Source organism: Taeniopygia guttata, chromosome 28 (genome assembly GCF_048771995.1).
Source record: "Taeniopygia guttata chromosome 28, bTaeGut7.mat, whole genome shotgun sequence".
Classification (NCBI taxonomy): Eukaryota; Metazoa; Chordata; class Aves; order Passeriformes; family Estrildidae; genus Taeniopygia; species Taeniopygia guttata.
Window position 1 is genome coordinate 4,725,106 of NC_133053.1, and position 19,403 is coordinate 4,744,508.

At 57.9% G+C, this 19,403-nt stretch overlaps 1 protein-coding gene across 1 annotated transcript in view; it reads right to left on the bottom strand.

Moving 5' to 3' along the window:
- The window catches only part of UNC13A (unc-13 homolog A), a 37,805-nt gene that overhangs the window by 9,121 nt on the left and 9,281 nt on the right, over positions 1–19,403 (bottom strand). Inside the window, exons 10-36 of the mRNA XM_032744000.3 lie at positions 17,979–18,602; positions 16,267–16,360; positions 15,263–15,309; positions 14,107–14,185; positions 12,906–12,911; positions 12,548–12,619; positions 12,024–12,243; positions 11,265–11,492; positions 10,941–11,082; positions 10,437–10,606; positions 9,904–10,019; positions 9,640–9,803; positions 8,756–8,906; positions 6,646–6,714; positions 6,445–6,534; positions 6,160–6,294; positions 5,753–5,886; positions 5,236–5,321; positions 4,892–5,018; positions 4,684–4,780; positions 4,426–4,569; positions 3,253–3,336; positions 2,638–2,715; positions 2,299–2,387; positions 2,019–2,171; positions 1,780–1,903; positions 375–380 (exon numbers count right to left, since the gene is read on the bottom strand). Coding sequence (XP_032599891.2) covers positions 375–380; positions 1,780–1,903; positions 2,019–2,171; positions 2,299–2,387; positions 2,638–2,715; positions 3,253–3,336; positions 4,426–4,569; positions 4,684–4,780; positions 4,892–5,018; positions 5,236–5,321; positions 5,753–5,886; positions 6,160–6,294; positions 6,445–6,534; positions 6,646–6,714; positions 8,756–8,906; positions 9,640–9,803; positions 9,904–10,019; positions 10,437–10,606; positions 10,941–11,082; positions 11,265–11,492; positions 12,024–12,243; positions 12,548–12,619; positions 12,906–12,911; positions 14,107–14,185; positions 15,263–15,309; positions 16,267–16,360; positions 17,979–18,602 — 3,529 coding nt within the window. The remainder of the gene's footprint in view (positions 1–374; positions 381–1,779; positions 1,904–2,018; positions 2,172–2,298; positions 2,388–2,637; positions 2,716–3,252; positions 3,337–4,425; positions 4,570–4,683; positions 4,781–4,891; positions 5,019–5,235; positions 5,322–5,752; positions 5,887–6,159; positions 6,295–6,444; positions 6,535–6,645; positions 6,715–8,755; positions 8,907–9,639; positions 9,804–9,903; positions 10,020–10,436; positions 10,607–10,940; positions 11,083–11,264; positions 11,493–12,023; positions 12,244–12,547; positions 12,620–12,905; positions 12,912–14,106; positions 14,186–15,262; positions 15,310–16,266; positions 16,361–17,978; positions 18,603–19,403) is intronic.

Here is a 19,403-nt window from a genome sequence, read left to right on the forward strand (position 1 = left end):
CAGCCCTGATTCCAGGCACGCAGCGCTCCCTGCCCGTGCCCCCCGCGGTATCCTCCCCTCAGCACGGAGCCCAGGTTTGGCAGACCCTGATGACATGGCACTGCCATCACCGTCCCCTCCCACCCCATCACTCCCCTTGTCCCTCCCCACATCCCAGCACTGCCAATCTGTCCAAGACCTCTCCACCCACCACATCCCGGAGGGGCTGGCATGTGCCGTGCCAGGCAGGGGTGGGGACCAGGAGCTGGACCAGGTCAGGAGCCGAAGGAGGGTGTGGGCAGGGCACGGGCAGCCACACAAGACAAGAACCGGCGAGGCCAGGACCGACACAGAGCGGACAGACAGACAGACAGACAGGGAGCTGCCGTACTTACAATCATCTGCCATTGAGAGGCGAGAGGAGCAATTGGAGAGAACAACCATGAGGTGAGTGTCGGCCCCTGCCTCCTCCATCCTCCCCAGCGCCAGCCCTGGCTGCCCCCCGCCCCAACAGCGTCATGGGTGCTCCCCAGCCACAGAACTCAGTGTCACTGCCCTGCCACTGCACCGCAGCTCCACAGCCCCAGAGCAGCCCCATCCTCACCTGCCCAGCACCCCCTGACTGTCAGGGAAGGGTTTTGCTGAGTTCCAGGGACCCCAGTCAACACTTGGCTCTGACATGGACCCCCAAAGCACCAACCTGTCCAGTCACCCCGTGGGCTGGCACCCAGGAACACCTGGGCAGGATGTGCCCTGCCCAAGGGACCAGTCCCAGCACTCCAGGGACTGTCTGCCCTCAGGAAAATCGCCCAGCAGAGCCACATGTCCATGCCCTCTCCTCTGCCCTAGCACTGTCTCCACAGCCCAGCTGGAAAGATGGGGACTGGGACTGGGACTCAGTGGCACCAGCATTCCTATGAGATTTGGCCACCTTTGGCCAAGGGGGTGTGAGCCTGGTCAGAAGCGACATGGGGCTGACCTGAGCCAGGCTCAGGGCTGTGACACGGTGACAGTGAGTGGCACCACTGAGGGCTGACATCTGCCATGTCATCACTGTGCTGTCCCTCACAGACACAGCACAAGAGCTCCACAGTCCCAGAAAGGTGACATAAAGGCAGACAGCTCCAGGAACTCCAAGGAAGAGCCTGAGCCCAGCTTTGTAATGGTGACAAAAGCCACCAAAGAGTGACAGGTGTGTGGCTGGTTGAGAGCACTCACTGTCACCCTTTCCTGCCTGACTTTGAAGGAACCACCTCAGGAAGCTTCAGGTGCAGGGGGCGCAGATAAACAGCAATGTGATATGGAGCCTCACAGAGGGACCATTCCCTGGGTTTGCTCTGCTTTCCTAAACCCCCCAGGAGGAACAATTCAGTCCTGCTGGGGAATATGTCCCCCCATCCTCATGAAACCCTCAGCCCCTCAGCAAGGTGAACAGGCAGTGTCTCCCCAAACTCCAGGAGCCCCCGGATTCACCTCCTGGCACACCCAGAGCCAGTGTGGATCAGTGTGGCATGGGATGCTGTTCCAGCTCTGAGGGAAGGATGGATAAGAAAGGGCTAGTGTCCCCTCTTGATGCCACAATGGAGGTGGCAGGAAGGTCCTTTGCCAAAGCCAACCAAGAAGGTTCTGGAGCAAGGATCTCTCTTCCATCCTTCCCCTGGCCAGGAGCTGGACAAGGGTTTGGAGATTTCAGTGAAGTCCCCAACCTGTCACATGCCAGTGAGGGCACCTGGCCAGCCACGTCCCACACTGGCCCCAGTCAGTCCCCTGTGTCTCAGGGTCCTTCTGCCCATCACTCACCGTCTGGTCCGTGAGTGGGGGCAGGACAATGGTCTTCTCCATGGTGTTCATCACCAGCTTCCAGAGCTCCTTCAGCACCCGCTTCAGCACCGTCTTCTCGCAGATCTTGGCAAAGAGCGTCAGGCTGCGCAGAGGAGATCCCACGTGTCACCCCTCCCATGTCCCCTCTGCACGCCCCTCACGCTGCCTGGCCAGGCCAGGAGGGGCAGGGTGGGGGTTCCAGCTGCCCCCACACTCACTTGCTGTCCAGCAGGTCCATGATGGGCTGCAGGACGTTGTCAGCATCCTGTGCCACACTGCTGCAGGTGCTGGCGGGGACGTTGCCGGTGCCCTTCACCTGGCTCAGGATGTCACCCATCTGCTTCACACACTCCTCGATGTGTGGCTGGAAACTGGGGACCACAACACGCAGGCAGCTCAGCATATCCCCCCAGAGCCCCCAGCCTGATGCCAGCCACAGCTTTGGGACCCCCAGACCTCTCCTTTGCCCACTGCCCCTGCCCTCTCACCCAGCTGTACCTGGTGGCAAAGACTCGGCTCAGATCATCCAGGACGTTGTTAAGTTTCACCTGCAGTTCCTTGAGGATGTCACTGGCTTCTGTGTCCAGCTGCAGGAGGAAGAGGTTGTTGAAGCTGACAGGGTTCCTGAACCAGCCCTCAGGGAAGTTTCTGCATCCCAAATGCATCCCTGTCCCTGTGGGACAGCAGGGTGCCATGGGGCAGGACAGTGTGACCCCACAAGGACTGGGGAAGGGGTCTGCTCCCAGCACTGGGGAACTGGGCAAGGGGCTACCTCGGTGGGGAAGGGAATGATCCAACCCCCCACAGGGCTCCTTGCTGGAACCCCCCCATACTCACATCCTTCCCACCCATGGCTTCAAACATCTTCTCAAGCTGGACACGGAGCTGCTGGATGTTGTTCATCAGGATGCAGGGCTGGAGGGGTGGGATGGAGAGGAGGATCAGCACCAATAAATATGGCTGGGACAGCTGCCCCCAGCCCCAGGACCCTCCCACCTTGGACATGAGGACAGGGATGGCATGGAAGCCTGTCACCCTGTTCTTTTAAAAGTTTTAAAGTTCTTTAAAAGTTTTCTATACCTTCTGATGTTTACATATTTCTACTGGAGTTTCTCACGCACTGTCAAGTAAATAATGATTGTTTTGCATTTTTTGTGGGAGGAGAGAATTGATCAATTGTTAGTTTGATCAGTGTGGTTGGAAAAGTAGCAATTTCTTCCTCCAATCCCCTGTCACTTTTGGAATTCTATATATTGCGAGGTCAAAAATAAAAGTTGCTTCCTTTTGCTCTTTTGATCTTAGAGGTGTGCATGAGTTATTTCATGTCATAGTGTGACAGAAGCCACCCTGGCAGCGTGTCAGGAACTGCCATCAGGAAGGGACCCAACCACCCTGGGGTTGAGGTGACAGCTGGGGCCACCATGTGAGGACAGCAAAAGGGAGATACATCACCACTTTCTCCTTCTCCTTGGAGCAGTATGAGGCAAAATCCTTGGAGATGATCTCAGCATACTGGAGCAGCACATTGCTGATGGTCTGCAGCCAAACAGCGCACCAAGGAAGACACCCAGACAGCAGCAACAAGGGGTAAGGAGGGAGAGAAGGAAACCATGAGTCCAACAGCAGTGAAAAAACCTCATACCTGGATACATCCCCTCTGGCTTCATGGATCACAGGATCATGGAATCATTAAGGTTGGAAAAGCCCTATAAATTCAAGTCCAACCATCAGCTCGGCACAGCACCATGTTAACCACTAAACCATATCCTCAAGTGCCACATCCACATGTTTTTTAGGCACTTTCAGGGATGGTGACTTCACCGTCGCCCTGCACAGCCTGTGCCAGGGCTGGACAAACCTTTCAGTGAAGACATTTTACTAACATCCAACCCAAATCGCCCCTGGCACAGCCTGAGGCCGTTTCCACTCCTCCTGTCCCTGTTCCCTGGAGCAGAGCCCGACCCCCCCGGCTGTCCCTCCTGTCAGGAGCTGTGCAGAGCCACAAGATCCCCCCTGAGTCTCCTTTTCTCCAGGCTGAGCCCCTTCCCATCTCCCTCAGCCCTTCCTGGTGCTCCAGACCCTTCCCCAGCTCTGTTCCCTTCTCTGGACACACTCCAGCCCTTCAATGTCCTTCTTGTCGTGAGGGGCCCCAAACTGACCCCAGGATTTGAGGTGGGACCTCAGCAGTGCCCAGCATAGGGAGGCAGTCACTGCCCTGGTCCTACTGGCCACATCATTGCTAGTACAAGCCAGGTGCCATTGGCCTCCTTGCCCACCTGGGCACACCTGGCTCATGTTCATGCACCAGGAGCGACATGGGCACAGCCACTGGAAGGCAGATCCAGCACAACTGCAAAGGCAACAACCACCAAGCCTGCACGTAACTCCCTCCTATATTGCAAGCCAGTTCTAATTAATCTATATTAATTAAGAAAATAAGTCATCAATTAGCTCATAACTAATTAATATCCTGTGCTAGCAGAGCTGGGAGTGTCCCAGGGTGTGTTGGTTGCATATTGGCTGCCGACAGCTGGATGGAGGGGGCACAGAGAGCCCAGGAGCCCCAGCCAGGCTGGCACTGGGGTCCCAGGGGTGGTGCTGACCCCTGCCCTGGCAGGTGCCCACCTTGGCAAACCGTCGCATGTAGTGCCCCACAATCTGGGGATCAGGGCACTCCAGCTTCTTGATGATCTCAAAGCTCTGGTTGAGCTGGGAGAAAACGTCCACCACGGAGCAGGAGAAGAGCGCGTGCTCCGAGGTCTGCTGGAACTGTAGGAGTGAGACGAGGTGTCAGCAGGATGTGTGGGGGAGATTTTGGCCCCAGTCAGGCATCAAGGGACAAGCCCCTCGCCTCCAAGACTGTGCCCCTAGTCCTGTTCATACCCCATCCTTCTTGTCCCTCTCCAGTGCTCCGTGCAGGAAATCCCGTGACACCTCTTCATTCTCATCCAGCCACTGGATGACGAAGGGCTCGAACCAGCTGGAAGAGAGACCCATCCGTGGTGAGGCCAGCAGCCCTCGTGGTGGCCAGCAGCCCTCGTGGAGGTCAGTGCCCAGCATTCCCCCTCCCCGGCCCCAGGGCTGCACTCACGCGGGGTACTCGGGCACGCGGCTCTTGAAGGAGGGCAGCTCGGTGACGTACTCGTTGTACAGCCACTTCACCTTGAAGTGCAGGTTCATGTAGTCTGCGCTCTTGCACAGGCGGTGCTTCTCGTGCTCTGCACGGGGAAAGGGCCTGGGGCTGACTCTGAGCCCCAAATCTGGGGTGTGGCTCCCCAGGGTAAAAAGGTGGAAGTGCTTTTGCGGGGGGTTAAGCTAGGCATGGTGTTGATGAGGAGATGAAATGGGTTTGCCCAGGGAATGGAGGAGGTGTGAGCTGAGGACAGCTCCTGCCTGGGTCCTCCCTCTCTGGCTCAGGGTGGCAGTGGGACTCACCCTCCATCGCATACTTCATGTCCTGAGCAAAGAGGTTCCACATCACCTCAGCACTGATCTTCCCCACGTTCAGCTCCTGGGGGAACCTGGGGTGAGGGGAGAGTGTGAATCACAGAATCGTTTAGGGTGGAAAAGGCCTCCAAGGTCATTGAGTCCAACCTGTGAATGATCCCCCCTTGTCACCCCACCCAAAGCACTGAGTGCCAGATCCAGGCCTTCCTTGGACACCTGCAGGGGTAGGGACTGCAAACTTCCCTGGGCAGCCCCATCCAATGCCTGACCATCCTTTCCATTAATTCTTCCTGATGTTCAACCTGAATCTCCCCTCCACAGCTTGAGGCTACACACATAGGGTGAATCAGCCCTCCATGTGGACAGACATCCCTCACACCAGCCTCAGCCTTCCTATCTGTAGATTGGATGTTATAATCACTTCCAAAGGCCTCAAGATCCTAGTGCCTCCACATGGGCACCCTCTGTGGGCACAGCAGTGTCCCCTTCCCCAGCATCTACTCACTGGTTCAGGCAGGGCGTGTAGGAGTTCTTGTCTTCCTCAATAATGGAGACAATCAGGGTGATGAGCTTTGACCAGAAATCCAGGTTTTTGATGCTGGGGCCCTGCTCCTCGGGGGGCACCTCGCCTTTCTTAGTCTGGAGGTGCAGGGAGACAGTGAAGAATTTGGTCACCCAGTGCAGGGCTCAGCTTTGTGTTAGGGCTGACAAGGGAGCAGGAGGGAATACCCTGGAGGACCCATGCAACCCCCTCTTGTCTGTCCTGATCTCAACCCCAGAGCTCAAACTCCAAGGCCTGGGGATCATTCTGCACAGGACTGAGCACTCTGGAGAGGGAGCAGGAGCATGAGGAAAAGGAGAAGGGCATGGGATGGGGAGGTCAGTGCCCAGCATTCCCCCTGCCCCACACACCGGGTCTGTCTGGTATTCCCGGCTGTAGAGCTCGTGGCAGTTGTTGAAGATGTACTCGTAGGTGGAGTTGAGACAGGCCTTCACACAGTCCTTCACCACCTGGCTGGCTCGTGGGGGGCTCTGCAGCTCCTGGACCTGGTGTGCAGGGAGAGCATGGTGTTTGGAGCACCCCCAGACACCCACCCAGGAGCAGCACAGGCCAGCACCGCCCCAACCTGCAGAGAACCAGGGCCAGAGAGAGCCGGATCCCCTGAGGGATAGGGTGAGTGGGGCTCCCAGCAGTACCTTCATCCGAAAGAAGGTGATGCTGGTCAGCAAATCCACTGTGGACTTCAGGTCCTGCAGCCGTTCGGGGCTGCTGGCAGGGAAGTTGTTCTGGGAAGGAAAGAGGGGAGTTGCCCTCAAAATTCACAAGGGCAAGTGAGGGTGAGGGAGTAGTCACCTGCTGCTTCAGGTGGGGACACTGAGGCAGGGCAGGCACCTTACCCTGTACATGGAGAGGTCAATCCGCAGGGAATTGTGCAGCTGGTCCAGGAGCTTGACAAAGCGATCTTTCTGTGGAGAAACGCCCCGGGGGCAGGTGAACAGGGCAAAGGCGGCAGGCACCGACCCCACCCCCCTGCCCTTGTCTCTCTTTGCTCTCAGCTCAGCCCTCTCCTTCCTTCCTTCCTGCCTTCCTTCCTTCCTGCCTTCTGAGCCCTGAAGGGGCAGGATATGCCTGCAGAGAAGAGCATCTCCTTGCTGGTGGCTGGGGCTCACTCAAAGCCCTCAGCAGCTCCTGGGGCACATGTGGCCATGCCAGGTGCTGTTCAGGATGGAGAGGTGACACCACGTGTCCCCTGTCATTGCTGGGAGACTGACAGGCTGATCTGTGTGCCCTGCCCACTGGAACACCTCTGAGCCTGGGTTCAGGACAAGAGTTGGGAGAGGGGCTGCAGGATCAGTAGCCCCTCGATTGGGGCTTTCCACGAGCTCAAGAAAAAGGGCAGGGAAAGGATGTGCAGTGGTTGCCCATCTTCATGGTGGCCCCCTATTTCCATGGGCTCCTCACTCACTCCACTGGGCTGCATCAAGGGACATGGGCAAGAAACACCCCATGTGGGGGGTCTCCACTGGGGCTGAGGGGCTGTAATTCAGCTCAGCCCAGCTGCCATCCAGAGAGCACAGGGCAGAAGGATGCAAATCCCATCTTGGGTTGTAGATTAGATCAGGGGTCAGAGCTAATGACAAAGCAATCGTAGAATCCCAGACAGGTTTGGGTTGGAAGCGACCTCAAGGACCACCTTATTCTACTCCCTGCCATGAGCAAGGACACCTTCCACTATTCCAGGTTGCTCCAAGCCCCATCCAATCTAGTCTTGAACACTTCCAGGGATGAGAGAGCCACAGCTGCTCTCAGGGCAACCTCAGTCCTCACTCCCTCACAGGGAAGACTTTCTTCCCAATATTGGCCCCAAAATGTCGTTGGGGAGCATTTCCCTTTGCGTTCCTGCTGGTGGAGAGGCTTTGGACAGCCATGTGGGCCTCCCACGAGAGCCCTGGGCACCCCCCTGGCTGTGCGGGGTCAGGGCTGACCCGCAGGGCTCTGGAGCGTCTGGAGCAGTGTCTGAGTCTGGGGTAAGAGCACAGGGGCAGGAGGGGCAGCGAGTCCTTGGCTCGGCCATGCCACAGCCTGTGCTGGCCACCGCAAACCTTCGGCGCTCGCGGGGACGTCCCCAACACCCAAGGAGCAGCCACAGCACTCTAACACGGGACACGACGGGTACTCAGGGTTAAAGCTGGGCACTTAGACCCAACCTTAGGCTCTCTAAAAAAAGAGAAAGAGACAAGTTTTTAAAATCCTCCATGTTAGAGAAAAGGCGGGTTTTTGGTTTCCTTCTCTTGCGTGATCCGGAGGCACAGCTCACTCGGCTCTAGCTACCCCCTGCAACAGGAACGTGGAGGTGAGCCAAAGCTGCCCGAGCTGTGCTCGGCCCTGGCTGTGTCCCTGGCTACCCAGCACCTTGCTGCACCCAGGGCTGGGCACTGACCCTGGCTCGACCCATGCACACCCAGAGCGACCATTTCCTGCCTCTGGGATGGCACGGGTGGGGCAGCCAAGGTGAGGGCTCAGCCCCTCCCTGCCCACGTCCCCAAGGGGCACCCAGCCCTACCACAAACTCGCCCAACTTGGCACCCAGTGGTGCTGGCACACTGGCTGAGTTTGCAGCAGGCCAGGGTCCCCCAAAGCACACGAGGCTGTGCAAGACCCCCCAGCAAGTGCAGGGGTAGGTTGTGGCCACATGCTTCTGATTTTGCCACCAAGGTGGCCCCCTCCTCCTGGCACACTGCCACACAGGGTCCCAGTTTGCTCAGGCTCCCATAATAATTTGGGGAGCAAATTTAGCCCTTCTCCTGGGAAGGTGGTGGCTCTTTTTCCTTCCTGAAACACAGGAGTGGGATGATTTTTGGGGCAAGCAGGGGCTGACCCCACTGCTGCCTGGCTGCAGCTTGGAGCAGGGTGTTTTGCACACCTCGTTTTGCTTCTGAAGCCCCCCACCCCCTCCCAAAGAAAGGAGAGAAAAAGAAAAGAACGTTTACGTACCATGGGACTTACCCCGAAATTGGAGGCGGCAAAGCGGTCGGAGGCATTGGCATTGCTGGAGGCGGTGGTGTGGGCATAGTAGGCGTTGATGTTGGCCAGCAGGGTGCTCATCACTGCTGGCACACCGGGGCACATGTACTTGGAGGAGAGGCAGGCAAAATGCCTAGGGAGAGAGGTGGCAGCTGAGGGGTTAGGGCCATGGGATGGGATGCAGGGTTTGGGCTGCATAAGTCATTGAATCCCAGAGCATCCCAAATTGGAAGGGACCCTCAGGGATCATCAGCCCAGCCCCTGGCCCTGCCCAGACCCCCCAACAGCCCCACCCTGAGCAGCCCTGAGAGCGCTGTCCAAACGCTCCTGCAGCTCTGGCAGCCTCGGGGCCGGGACCATTCCCTGGGGAGCCTGGGCAGTGCCAGCACCCTCGGGGGGAAGAACCTTTCCCTGAGCTCCATGCCAAGGCCTGGCACAGCTCCAGCCCTTGCTGGGCTCCAGGAGCTGTCCCAGAGCAGAGCTCAGCCCCTGCCCCTCTGCCTCCCCTCGGGAGGAGCTGCAGCCCCCGAGGAGCCTCCCCTCATCTCCTGTGCTCCAGCTGAACCAGCCAAGTGCCCTCAGCCGCTCCTCAGACCTTTCCCAGCTCCGTGTCCCTCCTTGGGACACTCTCCAACAGCTTTGGATCCTTCTGATTTTGTGGTGCCCAAAATGGACACAGGACTTGAGATGAGGCTGTGCCAGAGCACATTGGGAAGGGGAAGGATGGGTGCACAGGTTTGGGGCCAGTCTGCACTTATGGCAGGGAGATGAGTGCCAATGGCAGCAGGAGAGGAAGATGGGGACAGTAACCCTCCACCTGGGGGTGGGTGCAGCCCCTCTGAACCTGACGGGGGCACAGGACTCACGTCATGGCCTGGTAGATGGACTCCACCCCATAGCGCATGGCAAACTCATCCACGATCTCCTGTGCTGTCTCATCAAAGTACACCTTCCATGCATCATCCCCCTTGGCGTCGGGGATCTTCACCACCCCGTTGTTTTGCAAATCCGTCACAAAGTGGAAGAGGTTCTGGAGGTACAGAGTCTTGTCAGCTCCCCAGGGTAGGTGGTGGCAGGGTGGCACTGCTGGGGAGGGGGCCGTGCCCCCTGTGCCTGTCTGGGCTGCTCACCTCATGCAGGCAGGTGTACTGAACATGGTAAGGAGCCACCTTCTCCTCGCCCTTGATCTCCACGCTGATGTGCAGCCGGATGGCTCCTGACACCGCAGACTTGTCTGTGCGCTTGTCTGCAGGTGCAGGGAGAGGGACAAGGTGTGAGGCTTCCCTGGGGCTACCCTGCCAGCCCCAAAGGGAGGCACAATGCTCTGGCACAGGGCCAGGGTTGAGGGGACACCAGCACCACGTGCAGCCAGGCTGGGGTGGGATTTGGCCACATTTCCAGCCACTAGAGACACGGCCTTTCTGGGCCTCGGTTTCCCTTCTGCAGGAGGCTCCCAGGCAGAGGGTTTTCAAAATGACCCTGAAAACGCTTTATCCTGATGGCTTTTGATATTAAATTGTCTCTAAGAGCAGACCCTGCTGCAATAGTCTTCAGGCTATGGCTGGCAGTACTCTCCCCTTGGAGTCCCGGGCAGGGGCTCCCAGCACGAGCAGGGTGTGTCAGCCCTGAGCCCAGGGCGAGGGCCCCAGGCTGTGCTGCTTACCGAGGTTGTACCAGACATCCATCTCCCCGCTCAGGGTCCGGACCTCGATGATGGTCTGGCCCAGGAAGTCATCGGATTCCCTCTTGAAGCGCTGCTTGACGCGGGACTTGATGTCATCGTCCTCGTCCCACACACGGACCTTGATGCGGTCAGAGGAGTTATGGCACTCGCTGGGAAGGTGACAAAGGGCAAGTGAAACCTTTCCAGCTACTCCCCATCACTGCTTTCCTAAACAAAAGGGACTAGCACAAAGCAGAAACTGGGGAAGAGAGCAGATGCAAGGGCACCAACCTGCTCCTAGTGAGCTCTGTGCCATACCCAGGCAGCCCCAGCACAGCTTATGGCATAAAACAGAATCCCAAGGGACCCCAGAACCTCAGTGGAGGCAGGATGAGGCCCAGCTGGCTCCCCCCACCCCACTGGGACATGGCAAGAGCCAGCACAGCCTGGCACAACCAGGCTGTGGTTGTGAATGTGAATGGGGGAGACCAGGGGTGAACTTACAAATGGAAATTCTCCTCCCAGACCGGGTTGAGATTGCCGTAGATAGTTTTAGTCCTTTTTTTGGTCTTTCCAACCTGGACAGTGACATAGGGGTCACTGGAACCTGTCTTATCCTTTGCTTGCAGGCCCTGGGCACAGACCACTGCAGCACAGCACAGCACAGCAGAGAGAACAGAGAGAGAGAAGTCAGTGCCACAGCCACACGAAGATCCCCAAAACAGGCACCTGTGTCCCCACAGGGGCTGAAGCTGCCTGGCAGAATGAGGGGCTGGGCAATGTGGACATTCCCAGGGTCCCCAGTGCTGAATGTGACAAGCTGCTTACCCGTGATGCTGATCTTGGCTGACCATTTGGAGGTGCCATCCAGGACACTCTGCTTGACCGCCTTCATCTGCTGTGTGTGTGTGGTCTTGTTGACCCCAAACACCTCCTGGATCAGCTCAAATATCTCTGGCTTGTTGCGCTCCCGGATCTTCATGCGGTCCTTGAGCACCATGATGATGTTCTGGGTCCGGTCCTCTGCTCCATGCTTGGAGCTCTTCTCTGCTGCTCCTGGGAGAGGACAGGCATGGGTGAGATGGGCTGGGGGGCTGGTGGCACCCAGGACAGAGACAAGAGCTCTCGCAGCTTGGCATGGTGGGCTTGGGGACAGGGACAGGAGGAAATGGCCTCAAGTTGCACCAGGGAAGGTTTATGTTGGGTATCAGGGGAAACTTCTTCCCCAAAATTTTTGTCCAGCCCTGGGTCAGGCTGCCCAGGCAGTGATGGTGTCACCCTTGGATGTGTGCAAAAAACAAGTGGCTGTGGCACTTGAGGACACTGTTTAGTGATGACTGCTAAGGGTGCTGAGTTGATGGTTGGACCTGATAATCTTAAAGGTCCTTTCCAGCATTAACAATTTCATGATTCTACGATTCCATACATGAATTAATTCAAACCTGGAGGGATCTATCCCCTGCCCAGGATGAGTCTGCTCTGCCCACCACTCCTCCCATGCCCAGGTCAGGAGCAGAGCTCTCTGGGGCTGCTCCTCCTCCCTCTGCAAGGTGAGAAGGGACAAGGCTGAGGGCCCCACGTCCTTACTCTGCAGGCAGTCAGCGTTGAGCAGGTCCTGGCACTTCTCGTGGCACTTGACGCCGCACTCGGCACAGCGCATGCCCTGGCGGGCAATGCCCCACAGCAGCCCCTCACACTCGTAGCAGTAGGTGGGGGTGGTGGCAGTCCACACCTCAAAGTTGTGGGGCGTTGTGCAGGAGATGGGGTACACTAAGGCTTGCAGGGTCTTCTTGTAAACATGGTTTTTCTGTGCAGGGACAGGGGAGAGACAAGGAGAAACTCTGAAGTAGGGCAGAGGATGTAGTTGTGGACATTGATTTATTGGTGGTGGTGCTGGGTTGACAGTTGGATTTGATGATCTTTTAAGTCCTTTCCAACCCTAAAGATCCCATGATTCTATCCCCAGGTGCTGCCATGAGCATCTTGGATGCTCAGGCATCACCAGATGATGCTGGTGGGGCACAGACTCTGCACCTCTGTTGCTGGCCTGGCCCCTGAGGCTCAGTTTCCCCCTCCCAGCCATCCCCAACCCAGCCCACCCCAGCACCTACCAGCTCCTCATTGTTCAAGGTGCTCGAGGCCAGCGCAGATGTGATTCCCGCTTTCCTGGACTGGACCAGGGACTGTGGGAAAGAAAGTGAGTTGCCAGATCCAGCAGAACATGAGAGCTCCCTCCTACACCCCCAGTGGCTGTGAAACACCCAGGACAGACCCTGATCCCAGACAGGGAAGGGTCCTGGCTGCATGCGAGCAGGGGGGACAGCCCAGCCCCCATTGCTGCCAGCACTGCTGTGCAGTGGGACTGGAACCAGTGCAGCAGCCTGTGACATTCCCAGTTCAGCCCCAGTGGGGCAGAGCCTCTCAGCACGTGTCTGAGACCCCTGGGGAGATGGGGTGGGGAGCACTTACCATGGCCTGTGGGCAGCCAGGGCCAGCGAGGGGGGAATAAAAAGGCATTAGTGCAAACATTTCCCAGGAGAGCCCCTTCCCTGCCGGAACCAGTGGGAACTGGGGAAATACCCCCTCATCCAGCACTGCAGTCTGTGGTGGGGGGCACTGTGTCCCCAAGCCACAGCACTGGCTGCAGCCTGCAAATCCCAGCAGGGAAAGGCAGCAGACTCCCAAACCCTACCCCGTGCCCACCCCACCACCCCCCACCCCCAAAACACCAACACAGCACAATGCAGAAGCATCAGCAGCTGCCCAAGAGGGCTGGGGTGGGGGCACCAAGTTGGGGACAGCAAGGGGGTGGGGGAGAGGCAGGTTGGGAACAGGAGGGTGGCACCCCAGGGAGGCACACAGTGGAGCTGACAAGGTGTAAAGAGAGGGGGAAGGGCACCTAATTCTGGGGGACAAGGGTGTCTTGTTTCCAAAATCGTTGTCTCTTGTCATCAGGAGCAAGAGGGGACCAGCAGAGTGACCCTGTGCAAGAGCCTAGGGACTGGAGGGGTATATATATGGGGGGCCCATACATTGGGGGTCTCCAGCCCCATACGCTGGGACAGTGGGGACAGGAGCACAGGGTCTGGGCAACTTGGAAAAGCCACTGCCAGCCCCCCCCTGGTATGGGGGTCTGTCTGTCCAGCACCAGTGTGGTCCAAGCTGCATGGCTGTGGACAGCTTGGCATGGCAGCTGGCACAGGAAGGGACCAGGGATACAGCACCACTAAAAAAATGGGAAACCAAATACGGCCCTGGGCAACCTCAGGCTGATGCTTGGGGTAGGGACCAGAGCTCCGTTAAAGAGAAGCACCCTGGGGAAGGGAGAGCCCAGCTCCCCACTGCAAGGAGGGCTGGAGCCCCCCAGGCAGTGTGGGGCAGCCCCAAGGGCGCTGTCTCTTTAACCCCTTGCACCGCGCTCACCAGATCGCTGACTAGAGGGAGAGATTTGCGTCCAGGCTTAATGTCGGGCATGCTGTTAATGCAGCGCAGAAACCTTACAGCTGCCCCCCTGCCGCAGGGAAGGCCCAGCCAGGCCACAGGAAAGAAAACAGAGAACACAAGCCATGTTAGAGGCAGCTGGGGAGCAGGGCACGGGCGGCGCAGTCCGGTGGGGCGCAGCAGGAGCAAAGCTGGCAGCTGTGGGGGGGTGCCTTGGGAGGAACCTCACCAAATCGCTAACTAGGGGGATGGGTTTTCGCTTGCGAATGTCCGGCATGCTGTCTATAATGATCAGCCCACCACCAGGCCTGCAAGAGAGAGGAGAGTCAGTGGGCAAGGGGAAACTGAGGCAGGAAGGGGCCCCCTGTTGTTGCCCCATGGTCACTCAGCACCTCAGAGAAACATGGAATGCTTTGGATTGGAAGGAACCTTGAAGCTCATGTCATTCTGTACCCTGCTAAGGACAGGGACACCTTCCACTAGATCAGATTGCCAGCCTGGCCTTGGATACTTCCAGGGATCCAGGGGCAGCCACAGCTGCTCTGAACAACCTGTGCCAGAGCTTCACCACTGTCACAGGAAAGGAATTCTTCCCAATATCTACGACTTGGTGAATATGACTGCAAAGCAACCCCTGTGTGGCCAGGGACCCACCCATGGGATCTCCATCCCCACCACCACCCCAGCCAGGGTAGGGATCACTGGACTAAAAACTAAGGGGAAAGGAATTTTGGCAAAAATGATGATTTTTCCCCACGTGAAGCTTAACGGTGAAACTCAGGAGAAAAACTGCCCATTTGGCTTCGTCAGCTTTGTCTTTGCAGTGTGAGGCTGGAGAGCTGGGGTTCCCTCTGGGACCCCAAAGGGGAGCACTGAGCAGGTGAGCCTCAACTTTTGCTGCAAGAGAACCCAAGGCAGGAATGGAACTTCAAAGCCCTGTTGGAAAGAAATCCCTGGAATGATCTGGGGGTTCTTAGGCAACCTACCATGTTCTGCCCAGGTCCACAGCAGGGCTGTCTGCGAGGGCAAGACAGGACTGAGACCTCCAGCCCGTCCAGGTGAGAGGCTCAGGATTCCCCATGACACCGTTCCACAGGGGAAGCAGGAGTTGCTGCCCTTCCTTATCCCCATCTCAACTCACCTCCTCACTCTCCCCTTTAGCAGCAGTTCCTGGGGTCACAGAGCAATGTCATGTCTGCTGGCTGCTCCAAAAGCGCTGACCAGCCTCACCATTCAGCTCCAAGACTGGCCTCCCTGCATGCCCACAGCTCGGCAACCCTTCCCCACACAAGCCCATTAATGCTGAGCTCATTAATCACATCCTAATGAGGAGTGGGGCTGAGATCCCGGGGGGCAGAGTGTACTCAGCTTCCCCTTGTACTCACCCGCCTTTGAACCACAGGGATTTTTCTCCATCACCTTCCCCGCGGGCCTGGAAAACAAGGAACAGTGTCAGGGCACAGCAAGAGCCACCAGCACAGGAACAGCCCCCCCAGGGCAGTGAATGCCCACAGCACAGAAGGATGAGCAGGGTGGACAGAGAAAAGTGTGCTCCAAAACCAAGGGGGTTCTTCCCAGTAAAGAGCCAGCACTGGGAATAAATCTCTTCAGGAGGCTGACCTGGGTGAGCAAGTGGGTGGGCTTCAGCAAAGGGGATGAGGCTGGCAATGCAGGGGACATGGCTACATTGTGTGACAATTCAGGGCTTGGGGGACTGAAGAAGCATCACAAAGGCTCAGCAGGTCCTCAGGGACCCCACAGCAGTTGGAAAGAAGAGCAGGGAAAAGCCAGAGCACATAGAAGAGGGTGTGTGTGCAGGGATCATCCAGCAGTGCCACCTACCCCTGCAGGCAGGGGATTATATTGGAGGAGAAGGGTGGAGAGAGACCATTACCCTCCTTCATGGGCAATCCCTGAGCATACACACACACAGGGAAGGCACACACATGGCTGGGAGGTTCCAGGTGGACATGCTTACCTGCAGGCAGGCTACACCCCTTCCCTGCAGGAAGGGAAGACGCGGGTGCAAGGGCCATGGTGGTGGACAACTGAAAAGAGAAGCGGTGGGGAGGGGAATCGAGTCCCCGGGGAGCGAATCCAGAGCCAAAACAAAAAGAAAAGATGGAGGATGGAGTCTAAAAACAAAACAAAATATTGTCAACTCAACAGAGGGGAGAGGGTGGGGGTCTTGCACCAGCACACGCATGCAGCACACACAGGGGATCCTCAGCACTCCCGGCCCCTCTGGGGCATCCCACTTGGTGGAAATGGGGTTGTGGGCACCACTGTTGGCACCACCAAGTCCGTGGATGTCCCTGGAAGCTGCCCAGGTGTGGAAAGGGGCCTTGCCCATAGCCCCGAGCTGTGGCAGTGGCCAGGGGGTCCTCACCTCCTGCAGCTGCATGCAGACCTTGTTGAAGGCTCTCAGCCAGTTGGCTTTGGCTCGTGCTTTGGGGTCCTGCACCTCCTCTTCTGCCGGCTCCCTGCAAGCACACACATCCCCTGTCACCTCCCAGCACAGCACCAGGGAGGGCAGAGCAGCCCCCACACCTCCAGCAGGTCTGAGGCTGCCATTTGGGGATCCTGATGTGCCTTGAGACAGCGTGGCCATGGCAAAACTGCCTCTTGGTACCAAGGACTGAAAAAGCAGCAGGACTCACTGCAAAGGGCAGCCACAATCCTTCTTCTGGGGAGAAACCAGAAGCTTCCCCACCCTCAAGAGACCCTGTCCTGGGCACCCAAGTGACACACAGGGACAGCTGGTGACACAAGCATGTGAATTAAAACATCTTTTACCCCCCATCTCCACAGCACAATGTCCTCTGGCCACTTCCCACCACAGCTTCCTGGAGAAAGAGCATCCAACACCCCAGTGGTTCCAAGCCCAGGGAAAAGTGTCTGCCTGGATGTGCTGGGTACTGTGGGGCTTTTTCTCCTCTCCTACAAAATCAAGATGTGGAGGAAAAGAAAAGAAATCCTCCAAACATACCAGTCTCCTGGAGAGCCTGGTGTGATGCAACATTGGAGAGAGGAACCCAGAACCACTCTGGGAAGAGGCCATGGGGTGCTCAGGAGATGAACCTGCTCAGATCTGGGAGGCTCTGTCTGTACTAACCTGGGATCTTCAGCATTAACCTGTGGTTCTCAGCACTAATCCACAGTCCCCACTGCTACTCTGGGGTCCCAAAAGCTAATCTGGGGTCATCGGTGCTAATTTGAGTTCCTCAGCACTATTTCTGGGGGTCTCAACACAATCTGGGGTTCTCAGCACAATCCATAGTCCCCAGCACTAATCCACAGTCCCCATAACCCAGCACAGGACTCCTAAACCCCCGTCCAGTGGACACTGCAGGCAGACATGACCTGAGGCCTTCAGTTTCCTGCCAGGTCTTGGGGTAAATATCCAGTTTTTTTAAAAACAGCTCATTACACATTGGTTTAAACTAGAGATTCCCAGTTCCTGGTGTGTAATTTAAACTAAATAAAAGGCTGAGAAAGCCCATCACAGTAGTTCACCTCTGCACAGAGGAGTGTCACTCACTGAAAATTGAAATGGTCAATAATGATATTTGAATAATCTGTCCCCAAGACATGAATTATTCACATGCTGCACCAGGAAGCTGACTACCAATTAATTCACTTGTACAGCACAGGAGGCCATGGATGAGCTTTTACCAGGCCTAGGGAGAGGACTGACTTCTGTAAAGGAAATCTCCTCTGACCAAGCTCCACCCAGGGTGCCAAAAGCCTGTGCCAGAGGAGAGGAATCATAGCCCTGAGATCCCATTCCCCCAGCCCCCTGTTTGTCCCAGGTTATAAAGCTGCAGCCCTGTAGCCTCAGCAGATTCTTGAACACCTTGAGCCACACTTAGCACAGGGGGTGGCTGGGCCCAGGCAGCGTGCCCAGGGTGCTGGCTCTTGCCTGGGTGGCACAAGGTGGGCTTCCCCCACCTCGATGGCTCAGGCACCTGGAAAAGCTCCAGACACAGCAGAAGGTCCCTGGTCCTGTGCCAAGCACCAGCACCATCCCTGAGCCATCTCCTCAGTGCCTCCAGGCACAGTGCCATGCCAAGGACACCACAGGTCAGCTTCCCCTCCTACCTCTCAGCTGGTTTTGGGGGCTCAGTCTCCAGGGTTGCTTCTTGCATGGGAACTTCTTCTGCCTGCTGGGCCTGGAGGGCCTCAGGGGCTTCCTGGGGAGCAGAGGTGTCCTTCTCTTCCTTCCTTTCCTCTTTCCTCTCTTCTTTCCTCTCCTCCTTCCTTTCCTGCTGCTGAGGCTTCTGCTGTGGGACCAGCTGGGGTTGCTGCTGCTGCTGCTGCTGCTGCTGCAGGACCTGCTGCTGCTGCTGCTGCTGCTGTGGCAGGGGTTTCTGTGGTGGTGGGTATGTTTCATGCTCTGGGGGTTCATAGGTGTCCTGCTCCCGAAGTTCCTCCTCCTCCTCCTCTTCCAACTCCTCTTCCTTGGGGTAGCCTTCCTCAGTCTCACTGTAGTCCTCAATGAACTCTTCCTCCTCCTCCTCCAGGTAGAGATCATCATCATCCTCCTCCTCCCAGCGCGGCGAGTCCTTGCGGTAGCTGACGGAGCTGTGGCAGGAGTGGTAGGAGTCCCCGTCCCTCTCGTCCAGCTCCGAGTCCCTCAGGCTCTCGTTCTCGAAGTCCTCGCTCAGCTGGGAGCTGCCCTGGCTCAGCTCGGCCGACGAGGCATAGCGGCTGCTCCCTGTGGGGCTGAGGGGCGAGGGGACACAAGGACAGGGCTCCCGTGGGTCCGTGGCACCCCAGGCAGAGCCCCGGGGCCCTGCACCAGGGCTGGGAGGATGTGCAGCTCCCATCGGGAGCATTGGGCTCCTCGTCCTGGGAGCCAAAGGCACAGAACCAGGAAACTCCATGGGCTGGAACCAGCCCCCCAGGCAGGGGCACTCTGAGCTCCCTGCCTGTGCCTGGGCTGAGGGCACAGATGGGGCTGACAGCTCTGTCCCCTAGGCTCAGCCCAGCCAGGGGTGGGGGCAGCAGCACCCCCAGCCACATCCTGCCTCCTGCTGCTGCCAGACACTCTGTCCTGCCCCTGACACACAGATCTGTCACCAGTGTTCCACGCAGCCCTCCCAGGAACCCCACCCCAGGACACCCCTGCAACCCCCACAATCCTACTCAGGGGGTCCCCTCTGCTCTTGCTGCCCGGCCAGACTCCTTCCCCCACCCCATCTGCCCCCCAGGCCCTTCCAGCCCCCTCCTCTCACAGCTGCCTGCACTGGGAGGCCCACAGGGGCCCTGTGCCCCGGGAGGCTGCCAGGGACAGGGCAGCCCCACGGCTCCGTGGGGACAGGCTGACAGAAGCAGACATGCAGACAGGACAGGGACATGCCGAGGAAGAGGCCGACACCACGTCTCCAGCACTGGCAGCCAGGGCTCAGGGGGTGTGTGAGGGGACAAAGGTGAGGGGTTGGGCTGGGCAGAGCCCACAGGGCCTGAGCCAGACCGTGGAAAGCCAGGGGACACTGCAGGGAAGAGTGTGCTGGGGGATGGCTC